We start from the raw sequence: 14,969 nt of genomic DNA on the forward strand, positions 1-14,969 counted from the left end.
CTGCTTTAAAAGTTTTATTATACAGAAAGCTAAAGGTGCAATGATTCTTCTCCAGTAAACATTAACCAATAAAATAGTAATCATAAATGTTTGAAAGATAATGATATATGTTTTCTCTAAAGCATCCAGAACTGTGTATATTTTTGCTGGAGCTAGCAACAATAATTGGTCTTCCCTGTGAGGTTGTTGCATATATTTCAATGGGAATAAACTTTTTAATTACTCATCTTATGTTTCTTAGGTGGCACCTTGACTTCAGTAGAAGATTTAGCTGAACAGAAATTTTTGGTGGCACATACTGAACAGCTCCGTCGTATGGAGTTTTGGCTAGGATTGATCCGAAGTATAGATGGTAATTGTTTAACCTTCGATATTGACCTATACAGCAATATACTAGCTTGTGCTGCTTTAAAATGCCTTTGGTTAGGAAAAGTTTTAATTCATCCTATAATATTTTATAGTGTCCACAATTATACAGACCCTCCATATTGAGCAGAAAATAGCTTTCTAACTGAACAAGGCTCTAACTCGATGCATACTTACTTTAAAGTTTTGACGTAGAGGTACTTATTCCTCAGTAAACATGCATAGCATTGGACTGCCTGCAATTTCTATTTGATCAGATTTGTTGCTAATCAGATATAAACAATTAAAAGCAACACAAACTTCCTCTGTTCATTCTGCTATTTGGTTAGCTTAGAGATACAACCTTATCAGGAATTCTTCACAGCAAACTAAAACGTGAGTACATTGTTCTCATCATGACGTTTCCAAGTAAGTGTACTTGGAACCACAGCTTTAAACTCAAAGAGTAAAGGTCTACTTTAGGAAACTTCATCTCTTTCTTAAACAAAGTTCATTCTCTGAAGAAAGCAAGGCCAACCATTTTTCAACACAAGGTAATATGTAGCAACGAGGCACATCATGCTAGATATGTGTAAGAGAAACATTAAATGCATGTGTTAGTGAAAGAGTATTTCTCTTGTGCATGTGTGTAAACAGTACATCAGGTGGGTCTTTTGTGCCACCTAGTGGTCAAAGGCAAAATCACTGCTCAGTTTTAGGACATAATCCTATGGCTGTTAGACAGCAGTTAGACAGCCATAATGAACTTGAGCACACTCCAGGAGAGAGCGGAGGACAGGAAGGCCTGGCGTGCTATGGTCCATGAGGTCACGAAGAGTCGGACACAACTGAACAACAACAACAAACAGACAGCCATAAGGTTGTTCAGTTTTCAGGAACCGACCCCAGAGCCCATGCTTCAAGGTCGGTTCTTGGAAAACCACCTCCCCACCCCCCATCTCCACTGCCTCGTAGGCAGTGCGTATCGTCCCCAGGCTTCGAGCTCAGAAGAGCAGTGCAGAGCGGGGCAAAAGGGGACGTTCCTGGGGGCAGGGAGGGGTCGGGAGTGCGGAAGTGCTGTTACTACGTTTCCTATGCATTGTTCGGCCTCTCCCCCTCTGAAGTAACCTGGCTAGACAGCCAAAATCAGCCACCTAGCCACAAATGCAAGGTGGCTGGAGCGCAGAGGAGAAGATCTGCTCCACCCGTCCTGCATTGGATAGGCGGTCGCCTCCTAGTTCAGAGGCAGCCACCTATCCTGATAGGATTTCTCCCTCCACTGTCTTTCCTTCCTTTGAAGCTCAGTTTTGCAATTTTGCCTCACTGAAGTGGTCGTGGATTCACCTCTCTGCATTCTTCTGACTCAGGCTTGTATTTTCCATTTTCTCCTTAACTTTTGCATGTCCGTGTGTTATTGTCTGTTTGCTTTCCCTCCCTTCCCAATCTTTTTCCCTTTCAGGGAAAGCATAAAACAAAACCACTGCAGCTTCTCTGTTCTTGCCAGCTGCCTTTGTCATCATCTTCGACTGTCCCCTCTCCAATTTGGCCAGCCTTTTCCCCCCTGTGCTTCGGCTCTTCCACTTGCTATGGGGAAAGCAAAAGAAAAGTCTATTTCTGCCTGCAAATCTCCTCATCAACCTCACCCAGCAGCCTCCTCGTCATGTTCACAAGCCACCTCTGCAGCCTCTGTGAGCAATGGAAAGGCAATAATGGCGGCCATTACCGACCCTCCTCCCATTCGTGCTGAAGCAGCTTGTCCATCTACAGCTTATGAAAAAGCAAGCCTTTCTGTCACATCCGGAGCTCCCATTTCTCCACCTTTGGGAGTTTTCCTCAGCAGAGCTTAGAGCAAGATCAAGTGCCTGCAATGACACAGCCCTGGCTCGTATGGATGTTGGGAGTTTGGGAGGAGGAGGCGGAGGACAAGGAGTGGGGAGCCTGGCCTTACGCAGGAGCCCAGCTTTTGCTATATCATCTCCCAGGTAGTTGGCCAGAAGGATCCTTGGAGCAGATGAAGAGCTCTCTGATGATGGCAGACTTTGCTGGGAGTCTGGGCAGTCTGTTTTCGATGCAGTTTTCCCCGAAGGAGTTCCAGAGGTTCACAGACCACCTTGTGGGAACAGGGACATCATCCTCCAGGCCTACTGCTTTTTCCCTCCCAAACCCTGCCAATCCCCTACAATTAGGCAGCAATCTGGAGGGATTCAGTTTCTCTGGAAATTCCACCATCTTTGCTACAGTGCTTGAAGGAGGCTTTATTAGCTGACCTGGCTAAGGATGCCTTGGTTCATTCTCAGCTTTTAACCCTTTCTATGTCTGCTACATCTAGAAATGCTGTGCAGTCCTCTGGCTCTCTCTTAATGTCACAGCAGCCTCCACAAGCTCTTTCAGCTCTAGCTCGAGACAGGGTTCATATATCTCCAGATCCTCACGATGTGCCTAGGGGGGAGTTAAAAAGAAAATGTCCAACCCAAATCTGGACTGTCCTAACCCAGATGAGAATAATGAAGACTTAATTTTCCTGGATGAAGAGGAGTGGAGTGGTGAGTTTGACCTCAAGGCGCCTGATTCCTATCATCTATTCCAGGACTCCCACTATCTTTCCCTGCTATGTAAATCTATGGCAGCCTTAGATTTGATTCCTTCAGAGGAAGGTCCGCAACCCTCTACTTCTAGGATGGCAGCTGTCTGTCCTGATTCTCAGCCCAAGACCAAAGTTGCCTGCTCTTGTCCCACAAGTGATTAGAGGTGAGTTGGATTCTCCTTTGCAGCACTATTGAAGAAATCCATCACTATTGCTAACGGACATTATGTTTTAGAGCAGCCTACTATGGATCAAATTAAAGTCCCACTTATTGATGCACCCATGGCAGCTCTAGTGAATCATGCTCTTCACCCCAAAAGTATGGATGCTCAGCTCAAGGAGGTAATTGAACGCAAGCTGGATAATGGTTTGAAGAAGGCCCATGAAGCAGCATCCCTGTCTATTCAGGTGGCAGCTTCAGCGTCAGTTTTTGCCAGGCCTTCCCTCCTGTGGTTGGAAGATGTGTTGGACGGGGCACTTCTGATCCAGCCAGATCATGGTCTCAAGGCCTCTAGAGCGGTAGCTTTTATTGCCGGCCCCTCTTTGAATGCAGCTCAGTTCTCTGCTAGATCCCTAGCAGCTGATGTGTTTGCCAGGAGACTCCTTTGGCTTTGCCGTTGGGAAGCTGCTCCTCCTTCGAAGTCCAACCTAGGGTCAGAGTTTTTCACTGGGGGAAAGCTCTTTGGGGATGAAGCTTTAAAGGATGACCTAGTCGAATCAAAAGATAAGAAAAAGGCTAGTCCCATGGCAAGAAAGAAGGAAGAAAGGTGTTTCTTTAGGAGAGCTTCTCACCCTTACCAAACCAGCCAGCCATTTTGTTTCTCCAAAATCTCTGGGCAAGGGAGAGATGTTTGGTCCACCCGTCCCACCTGGGCTCATTGTCAAGGAGGAAATAAAGGCCAACAGAACTTCTCTGCTAGATATGGCTCATCCACCATGTCAAGGGGATACAGGCATCAATTCTGACACCAGCGTTTTGTTGGTGGGTGGTCACCTTGCCGGGTACACCGGCAAATGGCTGGCCATCACCACAGATCATTGGGTCCTGGAGACCTTTTGCTTGGGTCTGCGTCTGGAACTGACATCTCCACCTCCCCACATTTGTTTCCCATCACCAACCCCAGTAAATCCAGTGAAGAGGGAAATGGTGAAATTGGCCATCCAACATCTACTAGATATCGTGGCAGTGGAGCCGTTGCTTCTAGAAGATAAGTGATTAGGGCTCTATCCTCACTTCTTTACAGTCTCAAAGGAAGATGGATCCATCAGAGCTATCTTGAATCTCAAGTTTCTCATCCACTTCATCTGTTACCTCTGGATCTGGATGGAGACTCAAAGAAGTTCATCAAAGAAGCTGTTTGCCTAGGAGACTTCATGACTTCAGTGGACCTCAGAGAAGCCTATCTCCATGTTCCTATCTTCCTCAACCATCAACACTACTTCCATATTGCCTTCAAATGGTCCCATTTTACATACAGAGCCATGCCTTTTAGCCTAGCTTTGGGTCCAAGAGTATTTACAAAGATCATGGTCACTTTGATGGCACATCTTCACATGCAAAGCCTCTCAGTATACCCTTACCTCAATCATCTTCTAATCCATTCAGACTGTTGGCATCAGGCAATGGACGACCTGCAAGTCACCTGGCATGTCTCAAGAACCTCGGTTTTCTGGTCAACAATCAAAAGAATCATCTGCTCCCTTCTCACAGAATACTCCACCTGGGGGCCTTAATAGACATGCAAGTAGGGATTGTGGCTGTCTCTCCAGAGAGGTTCTTCAAAATTCAAGCTGCAGTCAAATTGATTTGCTTCAAGAAGTCAGCTGACCTCATGCTTCTAACCAAGATTTTGGGCCCTGTGGTGTCAACATTCCTGGTAACTCCCTCTTTCTTTGAGCGGACCTTTACCTAGATTCCCTCTCTGTGGAATACCTAAGCCGGGGAGAGCATACTCAGGCAAACTGGCTAAGCAGGAAACAGCTAAACCAAGGAGAATGGATGCTTCACCTAGACATCTCCGAAGAGAAAGTCTCCTGTTTCAGGAGAGTCCAGGTGGACCTGTTTGCATAAGAAGCCAATCTCCAGGTCAGCAGGTTCTTCTCCTGTTATGCATCTCCAGCAGTGGAGATAATGGATACCCTGTCTTCTCCACGGCCATTAGGCTTCTATATGTTTTTCCACCAACCCCTCTTCTCTCCAGAGTTCTTTGGAGATGAAAGAAGAAAAGGCAAGACTCATTCTAGTGGCTCCTTTTTTTTGGCCATGGAGACCCTGGTTTCCTGACCTGGTAGTGGCTCCTCCTTGGCTCCTCCCTCTGTGGGATAACCTGTTGTCTCAAGGCCATCTGCTTCACCCAAACCTTGCGTGGCTTCAGTTGTTGTTGTTCAGTCGTTAAGTCGTGTCCGACTCTTCATGATCCCATGGACCATAGCACGCCAGGCATTCCTGTCCTCCGCTCTCTCCCGGAGTGTGCTCAAGTTCATATTCATTGCATCGGTGATGCTATCTAGCTATCTCATCCTCTGCCGTCCCCTTCCCCTTTTGCCTTCAATCTTTCCCAGCATCAGGGTCTTTTCCAGAGAGTTTTCTCTTCGCATTAAGTGGCCTGAATATTTGAGCTTCAGCTTCAGTATCTGTCCTTCTAATGAGCAGTCAGGGTTGATTTCCTTTAGGATTGACTGAATCCTTGCAGTCCAGGGGACTCGTAAGAGTCTTCTCCAGCACCACAGTTCAAAAGCATCAATTCTTCGGCGCTCAGCCTTCCTTATAGTCCAGCTCTCACAGTGGCTTCAGTTACATGTCTGGAAATTGAACAGAAACATTTCACCAAAGCAGACCTCTCCCCCATGGTAATTGAGATTATATTGGCCTCTAGGAGCCCATCTACCCACAGAATTTACCGGAGGATGTGGAAGATTTTCTCCACTTGGTGTACTAGGAAAAGGATTTGGAGCTCAAAAAGCCAGAATCTCAGACCTTTTAGCATTTCTGCAAGATGATTTGGCTATGGGTCTCAAGCCTATTATGCTTAAGCAACAGGCTTCCACGCTATCTGCTTATTTGTCAAAAGGCCCAGGTAGGCCCATGGGCTCTTATCCTTTTCTTAAACAGTTCCTGTGCAGAGCTTTTTGAAAGTCACCTCATGTTCAACATTGTTTCCCTTCCTGAAATCTCCATAAAGTACTCTCAGCACTTCAGAAGTCACCCTTCAAGTCCCTGAAATCAATATCTCTCCAACAGTTCTCTTTCAAAGTTTTATTCTTGGTGGCCATAACATCAGCCAGAAGGATCTCTGAACTTAATGCCCTCTCTGTGGATATAAACCCGTGTGTATTCTATAAAGATAAAGTGGTGCTCTGTACTAACCTCTTTTTCCATCCTAAATCTCTGTCTCCTTTTTCATTGTCAACAAGAGCTAATTCTTCCCACTTTTTGTACTTCCCCTGTGCACCCCACAGAAAAGAAATGGCATTCCCTTATTGTCAGGAAGGCCGTGAAGGCCTATATCTGCAGAACCAGAACTTTTAGCAGTCAGATTCCCTGTTTGTGTCATTCCATCCTGTTTCCTTGGGATGGAAGGTTTCTAATGCCACTCCGAGTAGATGCCTAAAGGGTACATTTACAGTACAGAGTACATTTCCCTAGCCTATTCCTGAAGTTGTCTCCACCTACCATTTTTTCCCATTCTACAAGAGCAGCATCAACATCAGCAGCTGTTTTCCTCAATGCTCTGCTGCACTGATTTTCAGGACAGTTACATTGGCAAATCCTAGTACCCTTGTTAAACGTTACAAGATTGACTTATATGCCTCTGCTGAGGTGGCCTGTGGAAGACATGGCTTGCAACATGTCCATCCCAGTCATTAAGCAGCTACTACGTTGTTGAATCCCATCCTATATGGGTCAAGCTTTGGTATGTCCCACCTGATGTACTGTTTACACGCACAAGAGAAAAGACCATTGGTCACATATCGTAAAAGGGATTTTTTGTGCCTGTAAAACAGTACATCGGGGCCACGCCCTAGTTTCAAATTCTGTTATGGCTGGTGGGGATTAATTTTCTTATTTTGTCACACTTGGTTTCCTTCCAAGTCCTGCCTACAGAGTGTGTGAGATGCCCTGTTTTTCTTGTTTGTATTTCGCTGTTCTTGCTGATCCTAGTACTTCCTGAGCTTGTCATCAGAAACTGAGCTTCAAAGGCAGGAAAGACAGTTAAAAGACTTAATTGGGGCAGCAATTTTGCCTTTGACCACTATGTGGTGCATAAGACCCACTTTATGCACAAACAAATCGGATCCCTTTTACAGGTAAGTGACAAACAGTCTTATATGAGAACAATAAACAGAGATTCCTCCAAGGGAATTTTTGAATAAATAATACAAATAATGGCTTAGATCCAGAACAGTGCAAGCTTTCCCACCTCTTCTCTCCCACTGCGTGTCCATGTAACTACCCAAAAGCTGCCAACTGAGGTGAGACGATACCAGAAATTAGTCACACACATTTTTCAGAAGCAAAAAGCCACTCGAGCTCTGCAGGATTTAAGCTTATATTAGTGTGATCAGTGTTCTAATACAATAGTAGGGAGTTGGTTGCATTTTTTCCAAAGTGAAAGGGCTTCTCTACACCAGGATTTTATCCTGCACATTTACCGGGGCTTCTGCTTCCAGATTCTTTGCAGGATTAAGATCGGCTCCTTTACATATGCATATGTGTGCTTTTCTTCTGGGATTTCCTTTCTCTGCAAGTTATATATATTTCATTATATAGCCACTAGATGGTGCTGTGGTATAGTGGAATTGCAGAAGTACACACAGCCATTGTAGAGCTTCATTACACTTCTAGAAAAAATGCCAGACTTTCCCAGATCTTAAAATGGGATAAAGGTTATAAAGGCCAGAAGAGACCCTGGAGGCTGATGACATTGTGTAAAGGCCCCGCAAACTTCCATGAATGACCAATCACAAGTTCATGATAAAAGACTTGTGTAGAGATGCCCAGAAAGCCTGAGAAGAAAAACAATCAGTGTTGTTTTAAAATCTATTTCTATACAGTATGCCTTACAATCAACATGCTACTCTTTCCCTCTTTAGTCATGGTGCCATACATTTCTTTTTACAGGAGGATGGATGTGGGAAGATAACACTGAAGTGGATTTTGTCAACTGGAAGGGAGGACAGTTCAATGATGAATATGGTCTTCTTCAGTTTCAAGAGATATGCATTTTCATGGATGGCCATACGGGGGAGTGGTCCATTACACGCTGCCGTTATCGGTCAAAGGGATTTATTTGTAAAACACACAAAAGTAAGGCTTAAATTATTATACTGAATTAGCAATGGCTCTGATTCAAAACAGTATTCAAGGACTTAGACTTGTATCAAACTACACAATCAGTGTCCTAGTCTAACTGTTCTCTGGCTAGATTCATGCTAATTGAAGTTATCATTGCCATATCTGACCCCCACCCCCTCCTCTTCAAGATATAGAAAGAAGGTGTTTCTGTGCTTCTACTGTGTAGATGGGGACGTTTTCCTATCTAAGCATCTTAAGAACATTCTATCTTGTTCTGTCCTTACTAGCAAGAGAAGGGTCTTATTCACAGTGTTCTCTGTCACAGTCTTTTAAACATCCAATCTCTAGTGTAAACCACAGTTCTTCAAACTAGTCCTTATACTTTGTCTATCATACTCTTTGTCACCTCCCACTCTCTTCTCAATTTGTGGCAGACTTTACTGATGCTTCCAATCATGCTCTGTCTATTAGTAAATAGCAGGAGTAATATTAGAACCAATGCTGAATTGATTTTTGCTACTAATGATAAAATGTTCCATCTTTAATACTGATCCATCTTTATGTTGACTACACAGTGCATCTGTGTGCATGTATGTCCAATTCCTGTGATCCTTCTATCTTAAAAATTCCTAAAGTACATTTAAAAATAAGGAGTTCATGGAACATGTGTACTACCTGAGGCTGGGACATGTGCTTGACACATGTACTGCTGAGACGTGTGATGGATAGACCTGCAGGCCTATCCCACCACATGTTCAGAATTCAGTTTCTACAAAGTGGTATTTGAACTGCCCCATACTGTGCTCATATACTCAGGAATGTTTCCTCAGTTTTGCTTTCTTGTTTGTTGTTGTTGTTGTTTAAATAGAACTGTGCAAGAGAATAGTTCAATCCCCATGGAAGTGGGATAAAAAAGATCTGGTCTTCCCAGACATCTTGATTGTGAGCCAGTGTGGTGCAGTATATACACAGTATACTGGGCGCAGACCAGAGAGATCCAGGTTCAGCCATTAAACTCACTGGCTGACTTTGGAGTCACTCTCCCACATCTCATAGGTTTGTTGTGAGGGTAAAATGGTGGGGAGAAAAAATGTACACTATTCTGAACTTTATATAGGCTTTTTGTGGAAAGAATGGAATACAAATATAGTAAACAGATAAATTACTTCCCATTTGATCTTTCCAAGGTAATTTTAATTTGTAGGTAACAGATATTACAGAGGGCAGAGCCAAATCCAGCATCTTGATCTGGAGGTCTTCCTTGCTCCTTTCCTTGCGCCTTTCTCTCTTGCATACCCTTATAGTCAATGCCTTATAGTTTGTGTTTGGCACTCTACTCAATTTACCAGTCAAATATTGCCAGTTAACCACCTGTTATTTGAACATGGTCAAATATCGTCAGATATTATCAGATGATACTTGAACAATAGGCCTGCTGCCAACTTAGCAAAATTGCCTTTTAAAAACAGCCTTTGTTTAAATAGTTGTAACTGTAGACTGACATTGGTGGTCCAGGAGGAAAACTAAACAGAAGAACTGTTAAGTAAATCTTCTCTTCAGTTTTTCTCCTGGACCACCAATGTCAGTCTACAGTTAAAACCATTTTTAAAAAGGCTGTTTTTAAAAGGCAATTTTGCTAAGTTGGCAGCAGGCCAATTGTAAATCACTCACATTTATAGAAACCTTACCTAACATTGTTAACACTTACATTTCATTTTAAAGGTGGCTTACACTTTCATATTAAAGGTGGCTGCCTTAAATGTTAATTATATGGCTTCGCAGTGACAGCTAACTTACTTGTTTGTAATTAGCATAACTATTGATAATTAAATTATACTGTAATAAAGTTAATACTTGCACATTTGACAATATTTGACTGATTTTTTTTGACCAATCAAATGCCCAACCCTTGACTGTGGTGCTAGATGGGAATGGTGGCTGGACCCACTGGCAGGCCAGCCACTTTGGCTTGACCGTCATCTTCTTTCCCCTAATTCAATCTGGTTCACAATCAAACCTTGATTCTGATCAGAGCCTTGGGCTAAAAAAAATGCCTTGCATGCTAGCTTCCTCTAATGATGAGAAAATTTGCTTTAAAATTCATGCCTCTGTAGTTTGCTGCAATACACATAATTATACAGAACAAGCTTTTTTTTTTAATTTTATAGTTATTGAAGAGCCTACAATTAAAGAGCCTACAAAACCTGAAGGTAAGGATACTTTTTGAATTTAAAAAACTCAGTTTAAATTATAACCATTTGTGTTATCGATAGCACTGAACTCAAAAACAGGGTGATACAATTCTGAGAGACCAAAATCAATTGAGAGGTTTTGAGAGGCTTAACTTTGGCAGGCATCAGTGTTCATGGGGGTCTCTTTAAAAAACAAACCCCAAACATTTTCTTTCACAGTAGTGCAGCGGCTTCAACAAAGATCCGAAGGTAGTGGCCATCCCCCCCCCCCGCCCCAAATACCCCAGGTGTAGGATTATTCTGGGGCATTCTGTTTTGTGGTAGCCACTGTTTTTCTCCCTGGGATGTCTGGAATGACCCTACATCTGGGGCATGTTGGGGAAAAGAAAAAGGCAGCCACCAACAGGCAGCCACCTTATGGAGCTCTGCTGCTGCTGGTACCTCAGTGGCAAAACAAATGCCCAAAAGTTGTTTTTTAAAATAAAAATTGACCTGCCAAAATAAGCCCTCGCCCAACTTCTTTAAGAAATTTTGCTGTCCACCCCCAAAATCTACAAAATTATCCTTCCATATTTGCACTCTATGATACATATATGATTGCTATGCACATTATTATGTTTATATGTTCCTAATACATCTTGTCAAGCCTGGAAAGACCTCCCTGCTGGTAAGATGTAGGAAAGTTACAGTACAATCCTATACACGTTGTCTCAGAAGTAACTCCTACTGAGTTCAGTGGGGTTTCTCACAGATAAGTGAGCATAGGGTTGTACTTTTAGAGCATTTTATATTTGTCATTGTGTGGTTATGTATTTATATTCCTAAATATTTATTGAAGAACTAAATGGAGTAGCAACTTTGCTGAGAAGGGTTTATGTAACAGCGTTAGTTATCTGAAATTATATGTATTTCAAAACAAGTCATCTTATTTCTAGCTATTATTTCTCCATGTCCTGAATGAAAGACACTACATAGAGGAATAGGATAAACTTAAGCCAAGGGATGTGCGAACCCACCCCTGTCCGGGTTCTCCAGGCACCCGCCCAGCCCCTGCCCCCGCTTGCCACTCCCCAGACTGCACTCAAGCCCCTCTCACACTCAGCAAGCAGCCTGCCCTTACCCCAGCTTCATCAAATGCCGCAGTCATCATTTTTTGAAAAATAAAATGGCAATCGCAAAATGCACGTATTTGTCTATGCGTGAAAATTTGCATTTTTCTGAACGTGCATATTTGTGTGTGTGTAAAAATACACATTTTTGCAAAAATGTACATTTTCATATATGTGTAAATACGTGCATTTGCAAAATGTACATTTTTGTGCATACACAAATATGCAGCCCATTTGTCAAGCACGGGCAGGGGGCGAGCAGGGGCAGGAGCTTGGTGAACGGGGCTCAGGGGTGTGGGCAGGGGCAGCTCCACAGGATTCCTGGATGGAATCCTACTTAAGCCATAGCTGTATCAAATAAACAGACTTTGCAACATGATTGCTAGACTCTAGTTCTTGATCCCTTGGCTCCTAGGTGCCTCATATGGGAAACAAAGTGCCCTACAGGGTCTGGTTGGGTAGGACCTCTACCCCTACCACCTATTCTTTTAGCCACTCAGAGCCATTCCCAAAGCACTGCTCCCAGGTCACACACCTCAGTGGTGTGCTAAGGGGACCACACACTGTCTCCACCACCAAACTAGGAAGTTCTGATCTAATGAAACAAGCTAGATATGAAGAGTTTACAATGCCAAAAGTCTCCCACGCTCAGGTTCAAATTCTACACTTCTGCCCAGGGCCCTGTGATGGAAGGTGCTAGCAACGTCCTTAGGTATTGCTCCACCTACCTGCCAGCTTATTAGCCTATGTTGAAGAATCATTGCAAAATATGCCTTCAAATTGGTAACCCTAAATGACTGGCCCAAATTCTAGAGGCAAGTCGCTTCCCCAATTTACTCTTGGTGTGTCTCTGGATTTGCACAGATCATCACTCATTCTAGAGTCCTCTTTGCCCAACATTACTAATGAGACTCAGTCTCAGTCTATTTCCCGCCTCCTAGCTGAGCAGAGCAGAGCAGAGCAGAGCAAGCTGCTCCAGCTGGTCCAGGGACTACAGAAGCAGGCAAGCTCCCAGAGAGCGAGCGAACAGAGCGAGTGAACAGGGGGAGCAAACAGGAGTTGGCCAGGGGAGTTCGGCAGGGGAGGTCAAGGGGGAGGCCCCTAACATTTTTTTTAATTATTTTTATTTTTTATTTTAACTAACTTTTTTCCATTTATTTGTCTTGTAACACACACTTTCACACCAGTGGGACTCTGCTTTTAACCTCTACTGAGTAGAGCAGCAGGCACAGGCTAGTCTAGAACAATCACAAAGCTAGACACAAAAAGGGAAAAGAGGCTATGGAAGGACAAGACTCTCCAGTGGTGGTGACCTGCAAGGTGTGTGCAATGTTTGTTTTCTTGCCTGAGAACAACATGGCCTACACCTGCAGCAAGTGCAAGTTGATCACGCTGCTGGAAGAAAAAGTAAGTGGACTGGAGCGGCGACTGCCAACCCTCCGGGGAATAAGAGAACACGAAGAGTTCTTGGACAGAATGGGGGAACTACAGCAGCAAAGGGCAGACCAGAAGCTTGAAGAGCAACAGCAAGATGAGGCAGTGGGAAATGCTGAGGTGAAGAAAAATGGAATAGAGGATACTCCTTGGAAAAGGGTGACAGTTAGGAGAAGAAGAACTAGACGCCACTCTGCACCAGTGGAAGCAGTGGAGCTGTGGAACCAATTCCAGGTACTTGCGGATGAGACTGGAGGACAGCCTGCAGAGGAAGAATCACAGGGGAACCTGCATGAGAGTGAGCAAGAGGCTAAAGGTCAGTCAAACAGAGGCGATGAAACCCAGGCCTACAAGAAGAAGAAGAGAAGAGTGGTAGTAGTGGGAGACTCCTTGCTGCGTGGGATCGAGACCCAAGTATGTCGCGAAGACCCATGGACTCGCCAGGTATGTTGTCTCCTGGGAGGACAGATTAGAGACGTGACTGACAGGTTGCCTGCACTCATAAAGCCCACTGACAGGTATCCCTTTCTTCTCATCCATGTGGGAACAAATGATACCGCCAAGCGGAGCTACGAAGAGATCACGTCAGACTTTGAAGCTTTGGGAAGGAAACTCAAGAACTTTGGGGCCCAGATAGTTTTCTCATCCATCCTTCCAGTAGTTAGAAGAGGGATAGAAAGGGAACGAAAAATACTCCGGGTGAATGACTGGCTACAAAGGTGGTGCCGACGAGAGAGATTTGGATTCTGGGACCACGGGCTATACTTCCTGGAAGATGGGCTGTTGGCTAGGGATGGGTTGCACCTCACAAAGGCTGGGAAGACTGTGTTTGGCCACAGCATGAAGAACTTCATCAGGAGGGCTTTAAACTGAATCCTACAGGGAAGGGAGATGTAATGTTGGGGGTAACAATGGACATAGGCGCATGCACTGTAATGGAGAGAACAGCTCTGATAGCACCCAATAATAGTCTTCAGACACATGTAGGAAGAAAGTCAGACTATGAAGCACATGGTCTTCGATGTCTATATACTAATGCCCAGAGTATGGGAAACAAACAGAACGAACTTGAACTCTTAATACAAGAGGGAAATTATGACCTGATAGGTATAACTGAGACTTGGTGGGATGACTCTCATGACTGGAATACAGCAATTGAAGGATATAACTTGTTCAAAAAGAACAGGAGGAACAGAAAGGGAGGTGGGGTTGCACTGTATGTGAAAAATACATATCTCTGCACAGAAATACAGGAGGAAGAGCTTGGTAGCCCCATCGAGAGCATCTGGGTTGAAATAAATGGAGCAAAGAATAAAAGGAACCTGGTGGTCGGAGTCTACTACCAGCCACCCAATCAAGGAGAAGACAAGGATGAAACTTTTGAAAAGCAAATAGCCAATGTTTTAAGGAAGCATGATGTAGTAGTAATGGGGGACTTCAATTTCCCCGATATTTGTTGGGAGACAAATTCTGCAAAACATGGCCCCTCCAGGAAATTCCTGACTTGTGTGGTGGATAACTTCCTCCTACAGAAAGTAGAGGAAGGAACTAGAGGATCGGCTATCCTTGACTTGATCCTAACCAACAGAGATGACTTAGTGGATAAAGCAGCAGTTACAGGAATTCTGGGGGAAAGCGACCATGTTGTACTTGAGTCCTTGGTTCTAAGGGAAGCAAAAGCCGAGTGTAGTCAAACGCGTACCCTGGATTTTAGGAAAGCTGATTTTCATAAACTCAGAACAATGATCAGTAAGGTCCCATGGCAAGCGATGCTAGCGAGAAAAGGAGTCCAAGATGGGTGGGAGCTTTTAAAAAAGGAAATTCTCAAGGCACAATCACAAGCAATTCCAACAAGAAGAAAAGGTGGAAGACAACAGAAGAAGCCAATGTGGCTTCACAAAGAGCTTAGGGATGACCTGAAAACAAAAAAGGACACATATAGGAAGTGGAAAGAAGGCCAAGTAACAAAGGAAGAGTACAGGCAGATAGCACAGAATTGCAGGGATGGC

General features: G+C 44.0%; 1 protein-coding gene across 1 annotated transcript in view; it reads left to right on the top strand.

The window, feature by feature from the left end:
- Positions 1-14,969, top strand: part of LOC146345055 (macrophage mannose receptor 1-like) — a 75,563-nt gene that overhangs the window by 56,991 nt on the left and 3,603 nt on the right. The window contains exons 27-29 of the mRNA XM_084859829.1: positions 242-352; positions 8,052-8,237; positions 10,394-10,435. Of these exons, the coding sequence (XP_084715955.1) occupies positions 242-352; positions 8,052-8,237; positions 10,394-10,435 (339 nt within the window). The remainder of the gene's footprint in view (positions 1-241; positions 353-8,051; positions 8,238-10,393; positions 10,436-14,969) is intronic.

This window comes from Heloderma suspectum, chromosome 5 (genome assembly GCF_057233095.1).
Source record: "Heloderma suspectum isolate Gila_16-S chromosome 5, 16-S_ref, whole genome shotgun sequence".
Classification (NCBI taxonomy): Eukaryota; Metazoa; Chordata; class Lepidosauria; order Squamata; family Helodermatidae; genus Heloderma; species Heloderma suspectum.